At 43.6% G+C, this 22,593-nt stretch overlaps 1 protein-coding gene across 3 annotated transcripts in view; it reads left to right on the top strand.

Moving 5' to 3' along the window:
* Positions 1 to 22,593, top strand: part of WIF1 (WNT inhibitory factor 1) — a 240,146-nt gene that overhangs the window by 46,948 nt on the left and 170,605 nt on the right. For all 3 annotated transcript variants that reach the window (XM_033959664.1, XM_033959665.1, XM_033959667.1), the window contains exon 3: positions 3,697 to 3,805. In XM_033959664.1, coding sequence (XP_033815555.1) covers positions 3,697 to 3,805 — 109 coding nt within the window. The remainder of the gene's footprint in view (positions 1 to 3,696; positions 3,806 to 22,593) is intronic.

The raw sequence follows: 22,593 nt of genomic DNA on the forward strand, positions 1-22,593 counted from the left end.
AAGAATTGTTACCGGGTAAAACCATTATCCCAGGACAAGCAGGCAGCATATTCTCTACATGTGGGTGATGTCATCCACGGAGCCCTGTCGCATACAGCTTTTCAAGCAAACTTGATTGAAGATCTCAAGTTTGCTAGTACTGCCCACGCATGCGTGCCTTTCTGCTCCACTAGAGGGCGCATCCCCTCCTCGTGGTCTTCAGTTCTTAGTTTTCCGCGGAGCCAGAAAGCCCTGTCTCTCTTCTCTGCGATTTCTAAGTGTCTTTCTAGCACCGCGGCGTTCTTGTTTTCATACGGGAGTCCCTGTGCGCGTTGTTAATTGTTTCCTTTTCCTTAATTTTCGGTTTTTGTTTTTCGGTTCGGCGACCGGGGGCTCCCGGTTCACCATGGCTGCTTGGTCTCGAGTGGCTTCGGCTGTCTAAACTTATGTGCAGGCCTCTCACCGGGTTTAAGAAGTGCTCTCAGTGTGGGTGGGTTATCTCCATCACTGACCCGCACCGCTGGTGTATCCTGTGCCTGGGTGCTAATCACCCGACGGATTCCTGTCCTCGCTTCGCCACGCTTCAACCTCGGGCTCTTCGGCGGCGTAGGGCCAGGATTGCGGAGCTTTTCGCTATGGAAGCCGCTTCTGCTTTGACTCCGGTCTCGGCCTCGACCTCGGCTTCAGCCTCGGTCGCGACATCGGCCTCAAAGACCTCAGGCCCGGGCAAGTCTCCCTAGACCTCGAAGGCCTCAGCCTCGAAGACCTCGGCTCCGGGTAAGTCCCCTCTTCCTCCTTCAGGTTCTGCTCAGCTACCGAAGAAGCCTTCCTCGGAGTCTCTGGCCATCCAAGCGGTGAGTGTAGTCCCGCCGGCCCAACAAGACATCCTCCAAATCCTCCAAGCGTGCTTCCACCACATGGGAATACTCATCCTTGAGGTCGCCCTCGGTGGAATGCACTGCTGCACCTGCCCGGCTGAATATGGTCACGGTGGCGATGTTTGAGGAGGTATTGAAGGCTATCATCTCCTTGGAGCTCTCGGCATTGGGTCAGCTTGCTCCGGCCTCAACCTCGCGTGCTGCGGACCAGCCTGAGTGTTGCATCGAGGTTTCTCGAGGCAAGGCACGTCGATCTCGGCGTCTGTCCTCGTCTGATTCCTCGCCTCTTCCATCGAGGCATGTTTCTCCCTCGGGCCAACCTCGGTCGAGGCGCCTTGCGAAGCATCTGCGGGATTCCCCCCCCCAAGGCGGGGCAGGTCCCCGGGTCCTCGCACTACTGGCTCCATTAAGACCTTGGACCTCACTCTGTCCAACCCGAGTCTGTTGAGGTCGCCGGTCCGGTTGGATTACCCGATTCGGGAGGAGCCTACCTCGGGGGACCTGGGCTCGTTTTCCCGAGGCTTGTCTTCGGGCCGGGGTTCTCCGGGGCACCATGCTCGGACCTCGACGCTCCATGCCTCGTGGTCCTCCCCTCCAGGGACATCGAGGTGCAAGCTCTCGTCGACGCCTCCTCGTTCTTTCAGTGGGGCTTCCTCGACGTCCATGCAGGTGGATACGGATGTACCCCCGCAGTATTCTCGGGAGGCTTCCCCCTCCTTTTCGGCTTACAAAAGATTAAGCAAAGGTACAAATTGACTGACTTCAAGAGGGGAAGAAGAAAGAGAAGTAATTAGACAGGAAATTAATTGTTGAGGAGAAAAGTGATCAAAAGGACAGTATAAATATAAAACCCCAAATATTACTGGAACTTTTCCAAATGTGTCATCCAGTCTAAAACAATTTAAGGGTTCCAGAAGGTCTTTTTATTTCTATCTCACTCTGTCTATCAATCCAAAATACAAAGTCTATTGATAAGTAAAATCTCACCAAGTATAAAACCCCACAATATTACTGGAACTTTTCACCAGTGTGTCATCCAGTCTAACGTACAATCAATCTAAGGGTTTTCCAAGGTCTTTTGATTTCTATCTCACTCTGTCTATACTGCACAAAGTCTTTTGAGGGGAAAATACCATCTTGTCTTAGGCAGCTAATAATCCTATTGCACAGTGCCTGCCTACAAGAAAAAATAAAATTGAATTCTACTTACCCAGATGAAATCATCAGGAAGAACCGAGACAAGCCCCAAAATGTAAGGATTGTTAGTGGCCCCCACAATATATGGTTGGTGGGGTCACTTGAGAGGCACCCTTACAAACGCCAGGTCCCAGGTTCAGTTCCCTCACTGAAGATTCACCAGGAGTAGAATCCAATAAGAAACACAGCCAGAGGTGATTGCATAAAGAATATATTATAGAAATAGGCTTTCAGAAAAGCAATATTTATAAGCATTACAATTAAGCATTACAATTAAGTAGAGAGCAAAGCAGTTTCCCTGCCTTACAGAGTTCAGAGGCAAAGAGACAGAGAGTCTGAAGTTCTAAGGAGAGCCAGAGAGAGAGAGAGATAGAGAAAGCAGGATGGGGTGATGGTCTAAGTTTCGGGTTCCATAGATAAAGAGAAGAATAGACAGAGAGATAGACAGAGAAAGAGATAGCTCAAGAGAAACAAGAGAGGACCAGAGTGTCAAGAGCCAAGAGAGGGGGGTAATGCTGCGAGGGGGCTTTTATAGTTTGGAAACTTATTCTAAAAACCAGAATCTATTGAGCTTCAATAGAAGTTAAATCTCCCCCCTCCTTCATAGACAGGAGAAAAATAGGCTGTAGTCATATGTAATTTCCAGTCTGTCTCTGACAATAGTTTCTGATTAACTTTAGTTATCTGTGCACCTGGACCCATTGTTCTAAGCACCCTCTTAATCAGACATTAGCACCTTTTAACTAATCATGATTTAATCAGGGCTACTTAAAACAGTCTCCCTGCCCTCAGGGTCTATCTGCATTCACATGCCAGAGTCAGATTGATATAATTTCCCATAAGCCTTCGCTGACATTAGTTATGCCAACTGAAAATGCTGAATGCTAGCAATAGCTATGCTGACAACTTCTGGGACCCGTGCCTAGGAAATAACGTCAAAGGGAGCCGACACTGACGTGGGCAGCATGCTGCTCATGCTGGAGAAATTTAAAAGGTACAGGGAAAGGGAAGAGGGTGGGGAAGGGGCTCCACTGGCCCGGGCTCCACTCACCTTTACTACGCCGCTGCTGAGGCAGCAGCTCTAACCACTAGGCTACTCCGCCCCTACCTTTGAAAATTTTTTTTTTCCCTTTACATCATATACATCATATTTACTAAAGTCATTTTATTTGTTATATGTACTTCTGCAACAGTCATTCGCCTTTGAAATGGTTTTTTATTCTCACATATATTATACATTTTATATTCTTTATTTCTCAGGCACTTTAGTTTAGATTGTGAGCCTATTTGGACAGAGAGGGAAGTTCTATGTGCCTTCAAAACTATATATACAAATGGATTTAAGCAAATTATGTGGTCCTTTTACTAAGGTACGATAACCAATTTAGCGCATGCTAAAAGCTAAGATGCCCATAGGAATATAATGGATGTCTTAGCATTTAGCGTACACTAAATTGGTTAGTGCACCTTAATAAAAGGACCCCTGTAATTGTTAATGATTTTATTGTATGTAACCCGCGCAGAACTGTGGATGCTGAGGGCTATAAATCTTCTAAATAAATAAATAAGTATTATTATCTTTAAAGGATATTCTTTCTCCAGTTTCTCTTTTCCAATGTCTTTCTTTGTATTTTGTTACTAGGCAGAATATTTTTACGAGTTCCTGTCTTTGCGTTCATTGGATCAAGGTATTATGGCTGATCCTACTATTAATATCCCTCAGCTTGGAACTGTTCCTCATAAAGCTGCAGGTTAGTGATGTTTAAATACATATAGGCATGAATATTCAAAAGCACTTACTTAGCTGGTGATAGGTGTTGACCACATCTGTTCTTTTCTCTCAATTTTTACAGGTCATAAAAAAGATAAATTTTGGATGGGCAATTCAATGTCTGCCCAAAGCTTAATTTTTCTCATTTAGGAGAAGCCAGAAGCATTCTGGGGGCATGGTTCATTTTATCATTGATACGAACTTATCTTTTCAGGACCACATAAGTCAAACTGTTAAATCCTGTTTCTATAAACTCCGTCTGATAAGATCTATTTCTTCTTACTTAGAACCAAAATCTGTTAATATCCTTGTTCATTCTATGATTATCACCAAATTAGATTACTGTAATTCCTTACTATATAATATATCCCAAAAAGAAAAGAAAAGACTCCAAATAATCCAAAATACTGCCATAAAACTTATACATAAAGCAAAAAAATACGACCACGTAACACCCCTATTCATCAAGTCACACTGGCTACCTATTAACCACCGAATAACTTTCAAAATAGCTCTTTTAGTCTTCAAGGTATTGTTATTCAACACGCCTCAATTCATATCTAGAATGATTACTCCATATCATTCAACCCGACCCCTTCGATCTTCTCATCAAGATTTATTATCGGTCCCCTCTCTAAAAACTGTGGGAACAAGGAGAAATGATATGTTCTCTGTTTTAGCTCCCCAACTCTGGAACACTCTGCCTCTTTTTATTAGAAAAGACAAAGACCTTATCTCCTTTAAAAAACTGTTAAAAACTTTTTTATTCAATGACGCCTTTACTGACTAAGTAGATAGTCCCTTGTTTTTTTTTCTCTCTTCTTTTCCCCCTCCTTCTATTTTTTCCTATTACATGTTTTTCTCTCCTATTATGAGAAATATTTGTAACTTTTCCCTCCTTTCCTCTTTGTCATGTTTGTCATTAAACTATATGTATAGAGAACTCACTAAATTTCTAGTTATTTTTGCTCTTTATTTGCTGTTAATGAATTATGTGTTCTTTTTTAATTTGCTTTTTGTTTTTTATAAGTTGTTAACAATTTTTGTTTTTTTTGTTTTTAATTTCTTACTAATAAGATTGTTAGTCTCCCCATAATCTGTTTTAATTGTACATCGCTTAGAATGTCTTATATAGGCGATTTATCAAATAAACGTGAACTTGAACTTGAACTTGATCTAGATAATGGCAATATTAATGGCTCTTTTTACTAAGGTGCGCTAGCGTTTTTAATGCGCACAAACCACGCACTAAACGAAAAATACAAATGCGAGCTCTGTGGAGGCATTAGCGTTTAGCGCGCACGGCGTTGTAGCGCGCGCTAAAACCACTAGCACACCTTAGTAAAAGGAGCCCTAAGTCACAATGAGGGTAATTTTGTGAACCATTTATTCATGTGAAGTGCAAGTTGGTTTGTACTTATACAGTAGGCGTGCTCAAAGTACAGCTTGGGAGGGATGCTGGCAAAGTCATGATGTTTGCAAACATAGTCAAACCTCGGTTTACGAGTGTTTTGCAAGACGAGCAAAACATTCTCGCAAATTGTGACTCACAAACCGAGCATTGACTCGATTTGCGAGTCCCCCCGCCCACTAACTCATTTTCTCCAAGAATCTCGGAGAGAGGTGGGAGCCAGAAGGCCTTGAGCATGCACAGATGCTCAAGGCCCAGTCGGAGGAGAGGCACGATCTTCCGGCACTGGCACCTCCTGTGGGTTGGTGCTGCGTGCTGGTGCCACATTGGGGAGTAAGCTTTCAGTTTGGGAGGGGGATGCCAGTTCGCACGAGGGGGGGCAATGCTAGGCCTCGGGGGGTGGGGGGTCTTTTAGGGATGTGGTGGAGTGGGGTGGAGCAGCGCCAGTGGCCGGGGGGGGAGTGGATGGGAGGTGGAACGAATTAAGCAAGTTTCCCTTACATTCTATGGGGAAGCTCGCTTTGATATACAAGTAAATTGGTTTACAAGCATGCTTCTGGAACGAATTATGCTCGTAAACCAAGGTTCCACTGTATTTCATAAAATATGCATGAACGATCTAAAAGAGGTGCCAAAAAGTCCACAGCATGATAGAACACAGAATGAAAAGCGGATCCCAAGTGTAATAAAAGTAATTCTTTATTTCAAACAATCTTAAAAGTACCCAACAGTGATGTCTTTGAGTTTCATATTTTCATCGCGAACCCACGAAGCACAAACCCACGAAGCACCTTAAACATCAGACACAAAATTTTAAATTCCACCCGCATTTCAATGGGTAACCAGTGAAGCGCATGTAGTACAGGAGTGATATGTTCAAATTTCAAAACATGAGCAATCAGGTGGGCTGAAGCATTCTGAGCCAACTGCAAAGCATGCACGACACATTTGGGCAACTCAAAATAAATAGAATTGCAATAGTCAGGTAACGGCGTAATCAGAGAAGGGGCAGGACCGCGGCAGAGGAAGCAGTGCATAGAAGGGGCGGGACCGTGGCAGAGGAAGCAGCGCAGGGCTCACTGGCATCGCGAACCCACGGTAGGCTGCTTCTCCACCGCAAACGGTGCGGAGGGGCTGGGGGATGAATCGGACGTCGGGGGGGAACCAGCAATGTAAAAAACAAATTGTAAAACGCGCTCACGCATATAACGTGCATGGTTATGCTCGGTTTGTAAAATCGTGTATAGCGCGCGCGTTATATGCGTGAAAATACGGTAGTTGTCCTCTTTGAACTGTTTCTGGAACAGAATTTTTCTTCCATAATATTCCCAATTGAGCTACTTGTTGTTCAATCTCTTGCCTAGGTAGTGTGGTATATAAAGGGACAGAAGGGTCAAAAATTTCTTCTGAATCTCTCTTGCTACATTTCCTAGCTTTATGATAATTATTTTATTTATTTATTTTATGTTATTTATTCATTTTTCTCTACAATTCTCCCAGGAGAGCTCAGAGCGGTTTACATGAATTTATAATCTTGTTGATAGGTAAAACCTCTTTATTTGGTGCATAATTCTCTCTAACTGCTTGATTTTTCTTAAAATTATCAAAGGTTCTTCTATCATTTTGGAGTCTATTTTTTTGAAAATTATTTTTCTTACACCAGAAGTATACATTCCCAAATATGTAATCTAAATCATCTCGTTTAAGTTTTTCAACCTTTACCTGTCTTACCCCCTCTTTTACTAAGGCGCACTAGCCGACTTAGCGCGTTAGCTGATTTAGCGCACGCTAATCGCCAACACGTTCATGGAATATAATGGACATGTTAGCATTTAGCGCACGCTAATATTTAGTGTGTGCTAAATCGGCTAGCGCACCTTAGTAGAAGGACCCCTTAATTCCTTCCTAAAAGACTCTAATAAGTCGTCATCAAATAAGTCAAATACAGCATCATGTTCTTTTAGGAAAGAAAGTTCCTTATCCAGTTGTTGCTTAACAGATCGCAACAGAACAATAGGCATAAGTAGAGCATATAATTTGTCTAAACCAGTGTTTCGCAAACTTTTCAAAGCCGCAGTACAATCAACTGGAGGGTCTCCACACATGTGCAGATGTCAACGTGATGATGTCATCATTGTCAATGTCCACGCATTCATGGAGGCCCTCCAGATGGGGCCCTGAGTTTGTTAACCCCTAAAATGACTATGCTGGTGAGGAGGTGTGGAGAGCAGGAGAGGCTCCTGCAAGAAGGAGAAGCACTGGTGTCAGCTGACTTTCCTATATGATATTCCTCTTGCGGCACACCTGGAATCTTGCCGTGGCACACTATTGTGCGCGCAGCACACAGTTTGCAATACACTGGTCTAAACTTACATTGACAAAGGATGAAATTTTGGTTCTTGATAAAAGCTTGTCTTGTACTCCCACACTACATTATAATGCTTTTATTACAAGAACTGAACTTTTTAAATTTGTTGGAAAATTGAAAATTTTTGCTGCTATTTTGAAAAGAGACTTAGGCACCTATATATCTTTATAAAATAAACTAAATATACGAGGGACATTCAATAATTTATCACCTCAGTAAGAAAGAAAATAATTTTTTAAAAATTTTATTTTTCAATATAGTCCCTTGATATCTCCATATACTTCATCCACTTTTCCTGCAATTACTTTAACCCCTTTGAAAATAATTCTTCTATTTGACCTTCAAACCAGGACGTCACAGCTTCCTTGATGTCTTCATCACTTGAAAATCACTATCCTCTGAGAGAATTTTTCAAAACTCGAAACCAGAAATTATCTGAAGGAGCCAAGTCAGGACTGTAGGGTGGATGGTTCAGTTGTTGAAACCCAAATTCACAGATGGCAGCATGTGATTGTCATAATAAGTGCACCAGCATATTGCTCTGAAGAAGCAGCATGCCTGCTATGAGTTTTTCTCATCTTTTTTCCTTCATTGACTCTTGCAAAGTGATCATTGTGTTGGCGTAACTTTCTTTGGTTATGGTTGTCTTGTGTGGCATGACGTCCAGAAACAAAAGTTCTTCATCATCCCAAAAGACAGTTGCCATGACTTTGCCTACAGACATTTATGTCTTGAACTTTTTTTGGAGTGGGGGGATGACTTCCACTGCATTGACTCCGTTTTAAACTCAGGATCTCTGTGATAGACTCAAGCCTCCTGTCCAGTCACCAAATGATGAAAAAAATTCACATGGTCTTCACAGAGCATCTCCAACTTCTCCTGACTGCACTGGAGCCTCGTGGCCTTCTGACACAGCATCAGCATTCTTGGAAACCATCTTACACTAACTTTGGAGCCCTGGGTGAGAAGCTGAGGAGGATGGAAGCGCAGGTGATCTTCTCGATCCTCCCAGTGAGGGGCAAGGGAAGATCCAGGGCGGTCCGTATCCAGAGGACAAACGACTGACTGCAAGGATGGTGCAAGGATGGTGCAGGGAGATGAACTTTGGATTCCTGAACCATGGAGAGGCGCTGCAAGAACTACAGGGACCAGACGGACTCCACCTGACCAGAAGAGGAAAGAACGTCTTTGGATACCAGCTAGCCCACCTACTTCGTAGGGCTTTAAACAAGGTAAGTTGGGGGAGGGTACCCACTCATGTACTGGCGCAAATAATCAACCTGGCGAGGTAAGTTGCCAGCCCATTTCCGAGTCCAAGGGAAGTACACACTGCATTTCCGAGTTAGAGGTAGGTACACACATTGTAAACAGTACTATAGCTCAAACAGGAATATCTACATATAAACATAGCAAACATAAGGTATGGAGGACTATGTACGTTAATGCCCACAGTTTGGGCAATAAGATTCTGGAATTAGAAACCTAAATGAGGAACGCAGACTTAGATGTGGTGGCAATATCTGAGACTTGGTTCACGGTCTCCCATGGGATACCGGGATACAACTTGCTTCGGCGGGACAGAGAGGGCAGAATGGGAGGAGGAGTAACACTATACACTAGAGAGGACATCAAAGTTACCAAAATCATAGACGTAAAGTACACCGGGGAATCCCTCTGGGTGAATTTGGCTAGGAAAAAGGACAAATGCCTGTATCTTGGCGTCGTGTACAGACCTCCAAGACAACAGGAGGACATGGATATAGAATTAGTCGAAGACATTGAGAATATCACCTTGCGTGGAGACACAGTATTGTTAGAAGACTTCAATATGCCTGATGTGGATTGGAACAAACTTTCCGCTATGACCAGCGGCAGCAGGAAACTATTGACCTCCATAAAGGGAGCAAGACTCAGACAAATGGTATTAGAACCCACTAGGGATCAAGCGTTACTAGACCTAATACTCACCAACGGAGAAAGTATCACAGAGGCCTCGGTAGGCGATACGTTGGCCTCCAGTAACCACAACATGATATGGTTCAACCTCAGGAAAGGTTTCATTAAGTCAAGCACATCTACCAAGGTCCTCAACTTTAAGGGCACTAACTTCGAAAGCATGGGAGATTTTGTCTATTGGGCGCTGCAAAACCAAGCCGAAACAGATAATGTAGAGGTAATGTGGTCAACTTTGAAATCAACCATACACAAAGTAACCAACCGCTAAGTCAAATCAGTAAATAAACGGCGAAGAAACAATAGACCACAGTGGTTATCTGCGGAGATCTCAGATCTCATAAAAAAGAAAAAAAGAGCATTCATCTTCTACAAACAATTAGGGAAGCATGAATCCAAGGAAGACTATCAGGCCAAGTCAAAAGCGGTCAAAACGGCAGTCAGGGAGGCCAAACTCCGAATGGAGGAGAACCTTGCGAAAAATATCAAGAAGGGCGATAAATCCTTCTTCAGGTACATTAGTGACAGAAAAAGAAACAATGATGGAATAGTACACCTTAGGAAACCCGACGGTAACTATGTAGAGTCGGACTCCGATAAAGCCAAACTTTTGAACAAAAACTTCTGCTCGGTCTTCACTTGCGAGGCGCCAGGATCCGGCCCTCAGCTGCTGACAAGGGAAAGCTCGGTATACCCGTTTCAAAATTTCGAGTTTACGCCCAGCAGTGTCTACGATGAGCTATCAAGACTTAAGGTGAACTACTCCCCAGGGTGTTCAGGAAGTTGAATGACGTCCTAGCGGAACCGTTATCCGCGCTCTTCAATCTTTCCCTAAGTACAGGAAGAGTCCCGTTAGATTGGAAGACGGCTAACGTCATTCCACTCCACAAAAAGGGATGCAGGACGGAGGCTGCGAATTATAGACCGGTGAGTATCATATTAATAGTGAGTAAACTTATGGAAACACTAATCAAACGCCAATTGGATACGATCCTGAACGAGGAGAATCTACAAGATCCCCATCAACATGGTTTTACGAAGGGAAGGTCCTGCCAATCAAATCAGATCAGCTTCTTTGACTGGGTAACAAGAAAGCTGGATATAGGGGAGTCCCTGGGCGTCGAATATTTGGACTTCAGCAAAGCGTTTGATAGCATCCCACACCGCAGGTTATTGAGCAAGATGGGTTCGATGGGACTGTGTGAAACATTAACTGCATGGGTTAGGGACTGGCTTAGCGGTAGACTTCAGAGGGTAATGGTAAACGGTACCCTCTCCGATGTGACGGAGGTGATTAGCGGAGTGCCGCAGGGCTCGGTCTTGGGCCCGATCCTATTTAACATCTTCGTAAGAGACTTGGCTGAGAGGCTACGAGGTAAAATTACATTATTCGCCGATGACGCCAAACTATGCAACATAGTAGGCAAAAGCACACCAGATGAAAGCACAGTACCCGACAAAAGCTCAATGCCCGACAGCATGACAGAGGACCTACTCCTGCTGGAGCATTGATCAAAGACTTGGCAACTAAGTTTCAATACCAAAAAATGCAAGGTCATGCACCTTGGTGGCAAAAATCCATGCAGGACTTACACCCTAAATAGTGAGATCCTAGCAAGGACTGAAGCAGAACGTGACTTGGGAGTGATCATTAGCGAAGACATGAAGTCTGCCAATCAAGTGGAAAAAGCTTCATCCAGGGCTAGACAAATCATGGGCTGTATCCGTAGAAGTTTCGTCAGCCGTAAGCCTGAGGTCATAATGCCGTTGTGAGACCCCATCTGGAATACTGTGTACAATTCTGGAGGCCGCATTATCAAAAAGATGTGCGGAAAGTTGAGTCGGTTCAGCGAATGGCCACTAGAATAGTCTCAGGACTCAAGGATCTCCCATATGAGGAACGGTTGGGTAAGTTGTAGCTATATTCACTCGAGGAACGCAGATCAAGACGTTCAAATATGTCACGGGCCATATCGAGGTGGAAGAAGATTTCTTTTGTCTTAAAGGACCCACGTCAACAAGAGGGCATCCGTTGAAAATCAGGGATGGGAAATTTCATGGCGACATCAGAAAACATTTCTTCACCGAAAGGGTGGTTGATCGCTGGAATAATCTTCCACAACAGGTAATTGAGGCCAGCAGCGTGCCAGATTTTAAGAAAAGATGGGATTGGCTTGTGGGATCTCTTCATGGAGGTAGTTATGGGGTGGGTCATTAGAGTGGGCAGACTAGATGGGCCGTGGCCCTTTTCTGCCATCATTTTCTATGTTTCTATGTAACCTTAGACATGCCCAACTTTTTATGAATTATTTTCCAAATTTTACCTGCCAAGATGCCCATTTCTTCAGCTATTCAGGAAACCTTAATTCATCTGTCTGACAAAATTAAATCCTCGACTTTCTTGTACATTTCTGTGGAAGTTGCTTCCACAGGCCATTCAGTGTAAGGATCATCTTCAGTGGACTCTCTACCCCACTTAAACTGCTTGTTCCCAAAATTTATTTTGTAGGATGATGGGGCAGACTCACCATAAACTGTAGTCATGCATTCATGAATCTCCTTTGGCTTTTTCTCTTCTTTTGTGAGAAATTTTATCATGGAACTGTGCTCCAAATCTAGTAGTTTCTTACTTGATTCACAAAAGGACTCTCTTGACATCCTCTCTTGGAATGATAGACTTGCACTGAGCCACAACTGTGCATGAATAATCTTGAGACATGACACAACAAGCACAGAATTTTTCAAAATGCTTGCTACTTTCTGTCATACTCAGGTAGATAAATTATTGAACGCCCCTCATAGGTGCCTTCTCCACCTTCAGATCTAGGCACCATGTTATAAAACTATCCACAATGGAAGTATTTTATAAAGGTACAAGGAACCACTGAAAAGTTCTCAGCCCAACCAAAAAAAGAATGATGTGGAGCCATGAAACTTACAAATTATTCCTCACTTTTCTTGGCACTTTTCATTTCAATGACATGAAAAGTGGTTGGGCTGAGAACCCCCTTGTATATTTATGTACATATGACAGTATGAGGGCAAATCTGCAAAGGAGTGCCTACATTTAGGTTCCTAAAGGGTTCATGCTGTGCTGTTGTCTGAAACTGAATTGTGTCTGATGAAGGCATGAATGTTGTTCTATGTATACTGTTAGTTGTTTGCTTATGTGGGTTTTAAGAAGTTTGGTGAGAAAGGGGATGCCAGTGATGGGCCTGTAATTTGAGGGAGTGGCAAGATCTGTGTTAGAAGATTTAGGAATTGGGGTTAAAGCTATTTTTCCCATTTCTTCTGGTAGGCATCCTTGATTTAGGATTTGTTCAGAAGGGAGTTGATCCATATGATAATTTCCTTGGGCGCTGATATGAGGAGGTAGGGGGGGCAATTGTCTAAGGGCTGCATCGGGTGACCAGTTTGCCTAACAGTTTTTGTGTGTCAGAGATGGACAGGGTAGTGAATGTGGACCAGTTGAGATCGGCCTTACTGGTTTCTGTGGATTGTTCAGGTGCTATTCTGGGATGTGTTTGTGCTGGTGACTTGTTGGCTACTTCTGTTTGCACTGTTTTAATCTTGTTCAGGAAGTAATCTGCTAGCTCTTGGGCTGTGGGTGTGTTGAGGAGATCTGTAGTGTTTTGTTTGGGGGGGTGGTGGTTAGCTGTTTTACCAGGAGGAATAGTTTTTTGGTGGTGGTGGTTCCGGTTCCTATTATGTTGACGTAGTAGCATTTCCTGGCTTCTGATATGTTGAACTTATATTTGTTGTTTGCTGCTCTCCATAATTCTCTATGGTTAGGCACTTTGTTCTTTCGCCATCTCCTTTCTAGTCATCTGCATAGTTGTTTTTCTGCTCTTTGTGATTCAGTGTACCATGGGGAAGGCCGGCTTTGTATTATTTGGCGGGGGGCGTAGGGGGGAGAGAACATCCAAAGTCTTGATTATGGACTTGTTCCAATTTGCTAGCATTGCTGTAGTGCTGTTTGAGGGGGAGATCAGAGATGTCATTACTTGTCTCCAGAAGAGGTCTGGATTGAGTTTTCTTCATATTAGTTTTACTTCTTTTGCTGTTTTGTTTGCATGGTTTTTCTACTGTGAGGTTCAGATTGAATTTGAGAAGCTAGTGGTGGTCAGACTAGGGGATAGGGGACCATTTAATATTTGTGGTGAGGTTGTCGGGTGTAGTAGCGAGTAGGTCAAGGGTGTGTCCTTTTCCGTGAGTTGGGCCTGAGAGCATGATAGTGATTTGGCAGTCTTCAAGTAGGGACCTGAGTTTAGAGACATCATTATTGTTGGTCAGTTCGAGAGGTAAGTTGCCATCTCCTACGATGAGCAGGTTGGTGTGTTGGCATGCCAGGTTTGCTATTATTTCTAACAGTTTGGAGACTGTGAGTGGAAGTTTGGGGGCCTGTAGATCAAAAGAATTCCTATGTTGTTAATTGTGGAGTTGTGTTTGTCTTCTAGTTTGCAGATTATGTATTCTAGGTCTGGGTGGATGGCTGAGTCAGATTCTGTGATGATATATGAGTCTGTGTAGATTATTGCTAGTCCTCCTCCTCGCTTGTGTTTCCTAGGGATCTGGAGTATATTGTATTCTTGCAGGCACAGGTGAGATAGTTCTAGGCTATTTTGTTCTTTCAGCCATGTTTCTGTGATGAGAGACAGTTCTATGTTATTGGTTGTGATTAGCTCATTTAAGAGGAGCAGTTTGTTTGCTACTGACCTTGCGTTAACATACATGCATGGGATTGAGGTGACAGTTTTGTTGTCTGGTTTAGTATGTTGTTAATTTGTGGGCTTTAGAGTGATGTTTTCTTTGATAGGCGTTTTTTTCTTTTGTTTAATGTCGTTATTGTTCTTATTGCGTTTGTTCCAAAGAATGGGTATGATGTTCTGGTGGTGTCCCTGTTGATTGTTATGTGTGTTCGTTTGTTGTTGTGTGGGGTGCCATGAGGTGATGGTGCTGCATGTAAATGGCGCACAGTGGGTTGCAGCAGTGCAGTTGATATATAGTAACGATAAGATTAGCATGATTGGGGTTCTCATTTTGAGATGTGAGTGTAGATTTGCTTGTATCAGGGCTCTTCTCTTGGTGTATGTTGTAGAGATCAGTCATCATCCTTCAGTTGCCACACAAAGGAGCACACTAAGGTGTGCGCCTTTGGCTTGCACCTTAGGTGATACGCCGCTAGGGGCACCGCCCTAATGGCGGCACTTGGTGCCGCAAGGGACTTTGGGAGGCAGAGCTCATCTCCCACACGGTACTCTCCCCCTTGCTCTAGAAATAGTTCACCAGCTTCCATAATTTCCATTCGATCAAGGGAGTTCCTCCTCCGTTTGGTTCTCCAGGGATTGTTAAGATTCATGTCCTTCCCCCCTCTTCTCAGCTAAGGGCATATTGCTTTATAACTCAGGGGAGCTGGGATAGATCTAAAACTTTCCTACCTCACGCAGAATGGGTCCCTCCCTTAGAGATACTGCTTTCAGGCTTTAAAAATTTCCTTCTCTGAATCTGGGCTGGGTCTTCACCATTCCCAAAGGTTCTATCCCTAGCACAGGGAAGAATAGGAACTGTCTAAAGGATTTCAGATCAAGGGCCTGATTACTTTGCACATCACTGTATGTATACACATTATCCCCTAGACTATATAAATGGTACGTAAATGTAAACATGCAAAATTGTACACTGTCCAGAGATGTGCGCATAAATAAATGAGCCAAATAGCGCCAATAATTGGGTGTTATCAATTATTGGCATTAATTGCAACATTTTGGATTTATGCATACATCTTGCTATCCACTATTCTATAAAGATCTGTTCTCAAATCTTATAGCACACAACTGATTAGGAGGCGTGGCCATGGGAGGGACATGTGTGAGTCAGGAGTGTTCATTAAAGATGTGCCTACTATTACAGAATACCAAAGATCCACACTACTTTTTTATGTTCAAATCTGTTTTATTACGAATGTGAAAAATATAAAGAACAAAAGAATACAACAAGATCAAAAGAAGCAACATCCAACAATACACAATTGTGCAGCAATAACTATAATAGAAAACTCATCCCCCTATCCTCCCCAACCCAACCCGTCCACCAAGATCCTCCAGTGCAACCCCCCCAGGGATCCCCCTCCAGAGAATATACAGAAGACGACCAAGAGGTCTCACGGATTCCAAAGGCCCGTACTCTGGTGGCCCATGGGCTACGTCAGAAGGATGCTTCCCCCCAAAAAAAAGAAGAAAAAGAGAGAAAAAAAAAGGCACAAGTAAAAAAAGGGTAGGCAGTGACTGACCCCGGGAGCGAGCACATGGAACACCAGCAAAGCTAGGCAAGAGGATTCAAAAGAAGGCTACAACCTCTAGGATATAAGGAAGCCAGATAGGCTCCCCAAATCAACAGGTAGCTGCGCCACCGTCGAGGGCAACCAACCGCCTTCCGGGCATCCCAGGTGGCCAAATTATGGACCAAAGATCTCCAAGTCCAATAGGAGGGAGGCTCAGAAATAGTCCAGGATTGCAAAATGCATTTGCGAGCAAGAAGACACACCTTACGACACCATTGGGAACCCCCCCTGGGGAGACCACAGAAAGCCCCAGGGAGATCCAAAACCAATTGTTGTACAGTACCCGAAAGTGGGCTCCCAAATAAGCCCTGGAAACAATGGACTATGGATTTCCAAAAAGCTTGTATTGTCCAACAGTTCCTAAAGGAATGAGCAAAAGTATTGAGGTCCCGGCCAAATTTCAGACAGAGACTTTATGTAACTGAGTACAATAAGCTCTATAAATCACTTTGACATAACATTCTCTATGCATCACTCCCATAATTACCATATTGCCAAACTCCTTTTGCAGGAGACCTTCCAGCATGTCCTAGAAATCAGGCACCAATACCAATTGAGCTTGTATGTTTGGTGCTGTAGTGCATTCCAGCGAGGAAGACCTTGATGAAGAGGGGTCTCTCGGCCTAGAAGCACAGTGTGCAGAGAGTCTCTGAGTGGCTGGCAGGATTTGGCTCTCTGCCTGAATGGCCGGAGACTCTACTTCAAGGACTAGTGGCTTCCTCGGCAGCATACCTAAATGAGGAGACATCAACTTGGACGCAACCCTGTCCGGCGATGTCTTCAATGACTTCCCCGAGGTCGATGACTTGGCCATCGAGGATGGTTTAGTCGAGGCCGAGGTTGGTGTTGAGGCCTTCACCATGAAGGAAGATTTATTGGAGGCGGAGGTGGACGGCTTGATCCATGCCTTCAAATATTTTCTCTTGCTGCACAAGAGACCCTAGTTCTGCAGCTCCTTAAACTGATCCCAGAAATTCTGGTTCTCTGTCCACAGCTCCGTAAACTAATCATGGAAATGCTGCAACAGTCGCCAGCAATGGCCTCTGCCCCATCAGCAATGTTTCTCATCAGGCTCTGCTTGTCATTATTCCATTTGCCCTCCTCCTCCAATGCTTGCTCAAGATGTGCCTATGCCTCCATAGTTAGAGACTTACTAGGGGTTTGCACAGACCCTCAACCTCAAGCTGAGACCTGCCTCTCCCTTGGGGGGGGTCCACAGGCCCTGCAGATCAAGAAGAGACCTGCTTCACCTCTGCAAGAGGAGCCAAAACCTGTATATGCCTGGGGGAACATACAAGTTCTGGAGACCCACAAACAGATCGGAGAAGGTTATCATGCTGCTGTACTGGGCCATGGTAAGCCCCCACCTGGAATACTGCGTCCAGCACTGGTCGCCGTACTTGAAGAAGGACACAGTACTACTCGAAAAGGTCCAGAGAAGAGCAACTAAAATAGTTAAGGGGCTGGAGGAGTTGTCGTACAGTGAGAGATTAGAGAAACTGGGCCTCTTCTCCCTTGAAAAGAGGAGACTGAGAGGGGACATGATCGAAACATTCAAGATAATGAAGGGAATAGACTTGGTAGATAAAGACGGGTTGTTCACCCTCTTCAAGGTAAGGAGAACGAGAGGGCACTCTCTAAAGTTAAAAGGGAATAGATTCCGTACAAACGTAAGGAAGTTCTTCTTCACCCAGAGAGTGGTGGAAAACTGGAACGCTCTTTCGTAGGCTGTTATAGGGGAAAACACCCTCCAGGGATTCAAGACAAAGTTAGACAAGTTCCTGCTGAACCAGAACATACACAGGTAAGGCTAGACTCAGTTAGGGCACTGGTCTTTGGCCTAAGGGCCACAGTGGGAGCGGACTGCTGGGCACGATGGACCACTGGTCTGACCCAGCAGCGGCAATTCTTATGTTCTTATGTTCATCTCCCTCTTCTTCAACTGGACATGGGATGAGGTCAAGTTTATGATACTCCTCCTCATCCTCAGGTTCCCCAGAGTACGAAAAGGGTACATCTCATAAGAAGAAACAAAAAGAAAGAGAATAAACATTATGACTATGGTTACCATAGATCCGGGAAAACCCGGACATGTCCTCTTTTTAGAGAACTGTCCGGGTACCCAGAGGGATTTCCAAAACCCGGCAGTTTGTCTGGGTTTTGGAAGTCCTGAGCTCAGAGGCCGCATCTGGAAAGCTTTGCACATGCGTGGCTGTCACCGTGATGATGTCATACGTATGCACATTATATCGACATCCGCGCATGCACAAAGGCTTCCAAATGTGGCCTTCAATCTCGGGGAGGTTTGTATGGGGCAGGGCTGGGGGAGGAAAGGGACAGAGCCGGAGGCAGATTGGGGCAGGATTGGGGGCAGAACAGGGCAGGGCAAGGTGTCCTATTTTTTCAAAGAGTAAATTTGTCAATCCTAATCATGACAGACCAAAAGATGCAATATTTAACACAGACCCCCCCCCAAGCATATTACTTCCACAAAACTCACTATTATTTTGAGACAGACATGATACATACTGAACCCCTGGAGCGGATCCTCTATAGGAAAACCCACAAAGCAGTTGGAATCAAATTGTTCAATCTGTGCCAGAAACCTAATGCCCTCCCCACACACCCAGCTCACCATTTTCTCCATTCCCGTAATTCATGCGGTAACCCTATCACCCTGCTAGACATTTTCTCTGAATCCTCTAGAAGAAAAACCACAAAGCAGCTGGAATCAAACCATTCAATCTCTTCAAGAAACCTAATGCGCGCCCCCCCCCCCCTTCAAACCACACACCCAATTCACCATTTTCTCCATTGCTGGGCAGTGCAGATGTGACCGCCAGGCAGGCCCATGATCTGCTCATGCCTCAAGGTTCCAAATACAGTGGTACCTCAGAATCCGAGTGCCCCAGAACTCGAACGACTTGGAATCCATTTTTGCCCCAGAATCCGAACGCTGCTTTGGAATCCGAATGTAGCATCCTGGCTCCCCTCTGCAAATCCTTTCTGATCCTTAACATGTTTTTCTTCTCTCTCCCTCTTTCTCCTTCCTTCCCTGCTCTCTCCTTTTCCTCTCTGTGCTGGTGCCTTATCCTTTTTCCCTCTCTCTCTCTCCTCCTTTCTTTTCTTTTCCTTGGTTGTGCCTTCTCCCTCAGCTCGCCAGGCAACCCTCTACAGTGCTTACCCATTAATGGCGACATCTTCAGAGGAGACAGACCGCCGGCCCATTAGGAGAGTCCAATCAAAAAGTGACACCCCATACCTCGCCAAGGCCAGGATCTTCCTCAACCTGGGCGCAGATAGGATGACCTGGTCTTTGCCAGCCTTCTCTCGCCTTCCCTTCTACCCTCCCCCTCCCTGCACATCTTGATGCATATCGTCCTTGCTCCTTTGTGTGCCTCAGGCAGGTGAATTTTTAACACGTTCTTAATTCCTCGGGGTTTCCTATGGGACTGAGGGAATGTGGCATTGAACTTTGGACATGATATGCAAAGCTTTTGATAGCCCAAGTGGGAAATCTGCTGCAGGGGGCATTGATTGAAAGAACTGAAAGTGAAAACAGGAAGAAGGGGAGGGACGATTGAAACATGGTTGATTCGTATAATGATCTTCTAGGTTATGGGTGAATTTACAATAAGATCTCTCAAATTAGATCAGAGAGCTGATTGCTCTCAAAATATTATTTATGTAGCTGCTATAGAGATCTCCTGAAAATTTAAACTGTGTGTTTACTTTTAAATTTATGTGTAAATCTGGGGGATGAGAGAGGGAGAAATGTTGGACTCATGGAGGGACAGAGAGAGATGTTGGTTGGGGAAGAGAATGAGGGTCGGAGGAGAGGAAGCGTGCAGGAAGCAGAAAGAAAGAAATATTGAATGCACAGCCAGAAGGAAGTGAAATCAGACTCATGAATCACCAGATAACAAAGGTAGGAAAAAATGATTTTATTTTCAATTTAGTGACTGAAATGTGTCTGTTTTGAGAATTTATATCGACTGTCTATATTTTGCACTATGTTTTTCTATAGTTGTTACTGAGATGACATTGCATATTTTAAAGTAATCTGTCTTGTCTTCTTTGAACCCCCCCCCCCCGAATATAAATGATAATTAACACTTTCTCGGCATACAGTGTACTTTGTTTTTTTTATTTATGGTTACCATTATGTATTAATAAGATTATATTGTGTATATGAAAAATGGATGGAAGAAATTGCATTACAATTAGTACTATTATTACAGGGGTGGGGTCATGGGGCTGAGCCTGGGCGTGTCTGGGGCGGAGCTTAGGCGGGGGTACTCGGTTGATATTTGTTAGACTTAGGGTGTACTTGGCTTGAAGAAGTTCAGAAATACTGATGTACATTACTGAGCAAGCGATTTTAACAAAGGAGTTACTTTTTTAAAAAATTTATAGTTTTTTATTTTGTGTCAGACATCATACAAAATACCATAATACAACCATAAGAGAAACAGTATACACCACCACAATACATTCTGGCAACTGCTGGCAAAAGGAGGCCTACCGTGTTCATCAAAGCCTAATTATGGTCTTCTTTGGAGTTCCAAATAAAGAATATTGGCTATTGTGGCTTTGTAAACAGGGCCCTTAGTAAATAGACTCTGAAAAGAGGTAAACAGCCCATGTACTTGTGAAAACATTATGTACAGTGTCTTGAAAAAGATTATAATCTTGTTCATTTTTCACATTCTCCTGTCTAAAATATACAGTACATTTCAAAATACATTAAAGTACAAGTTTGTTTCACTGATGTACATAGCATACTTTATACTTTTTTGTGAGAGAAGCTTTAGAAATATTCAAAAACATTGTGTTCATTTGAAAAGTGATACCCGACTATTGATTAGAAGCTCATGGTTGCCATTCTTTAAAGAAAGCTAGACCACATGCCTTCAAGCCCAGAAATTTCAACATGCACTTTTGAAAACAAGATATGGATTGCATTATCCTCAGTGGAGTCAATTTGCTTTGTAAGGGAGCAGTTACAGGCAACTGCCTAATATGGCAATGCTGAGGCACAATACAGTGTAATGATATATATATTTTGATCTGCACTCTGGAATAAACACTTAATAACTCCCCCGCCCCCCCCCCCCCCCCCCCCAAAAAAAAAAAAAAAAAAAAAAGGCAATGCGGACCCAACACCTAGCTGCTGACAGTTGTATATGATCGTCAGGGGTCTTATTGCTGCTGAAGACAGTCAAAATTATTGGCCCACGATATGGTGGATTATTTTTGGGGAAAACTGGACACCTTGTAGGAAATGTTAGGTCACTCCACAACATCCCCTACAGATTTGATTGCAAGTTTAGAAATATGTGGAAAGAGCCCAGTATCTTGTTATGAAGGAGTCACTAGAGACAGAGGCTTGGTGGTATTTCCAGTTCCCTTGCCATCAGATGTAGACCGGGCACTGGTGGCATTTTATGCTACCATGGCACAGTATGATCCTTTCCCTTCCCCTCTAATTAAGACATATAAGATAGTTTTTCCTTTCATTTTTAGTTGCAATGGTCCAAACTAGCCTTTGGATGGGGTTGGTTCCATTGGCCTTGAGGAAAGCAGTCATTCGGCTGCACCTGAAGGATCCCCATTTGGGTATAGAGCTCACCTCCCCTTTGTTTAAAAACTAGTGGAGTGATTGGTACTGAACCATCTTGAAGCATTTGTGGCAGATAATTCAATACACAAAAAACAGGGAGAAATGGAGGGAAGTATAGTACAAAAATTCAAAAATATCACTCCAAAACAAAAGCACCACACAAGCCAAGAAAGCTAGATTATTACTTAAGTGAAAGAAAAGCCTCAGACAAATGGAGAGGTGTATCCACACTCTTCCACCAAAGCATCATAGGCAAATAACTTTCACACAAGTTTAAAGTTAGCAGGTGGGAGCAAAAAATAGCCGAGAATAATTAATGGTAAAAACCACTGAACGCAAACAGCAGTGGCGTACCTAGGGTATGTGGCACCCGGGGCCCATCATTTTTTGACACCCCCCCATGTAAAAAAATATTTTTTGTAATAACCATGAAACGGAATAAATGGTCAGAATAGAAACAGGCAGTGAAAATTTTCTTTTATTGAACCTCATATATGTAACCATTATTCCAAACATAACATAAATTATGTCTGAATTGTCATGACATCAGAAGTACATATGGAGTAGTTGCAGGTGATGCTTGGGACAGTTCTGATTGTGTTAGTTCGGTTTTATGTGTTTTTTGAATAGAAGGGTTTTTATTTCTTTTTTAAAGGTTTTGTATTTTGTGGTCGAGGTCAATAGGTTGTAGAGTTGGGGGTCGAGTATTAGGAGGTTGTCAAACAGTTTTTTTTCTTTTGACGATTTTGGTTGGAGGGTGTGTGAATGTCTGGTTGAGGTGGATTTAATTATTTAGCTGAAGAAATTAGTAACCCCCCCCCCATTCCACACACATTAATTCTCTTCCATTTTTGTTCCCATTCTAAAAAACACTGATTAGTTCCCAGAAAAAAAATACATTAAAATAAGAAGTGAAAACAAAGGCCCCTACAGATGAGAACATAACATAAGAATAGCCTAACTGGGTCAGACCAATGGTCCATCATGCCCAGTAGCCCATTTTCATGGTAACCAATCCAGGTCACTAGTACCTGGTCAAAACCCAAAGAGTAGCAACATTCCATGCAAACAGA

This window comes from Geotrypetes seraphini, chromosome 9 (genome assembly GCF_902459505.1).
Source record: "Geotrypetes seraphini chromosome 9, aGeoSer1.1, whole genome shotgun sequence".
In the NCBI taxonomy this organism is placed as follows: Eukaryota; Metazoa; Chordata; class Amphibia; order Gymnophiona; family Dermophiidae; genus Geotrypetes; species Geotrypetes seraphini.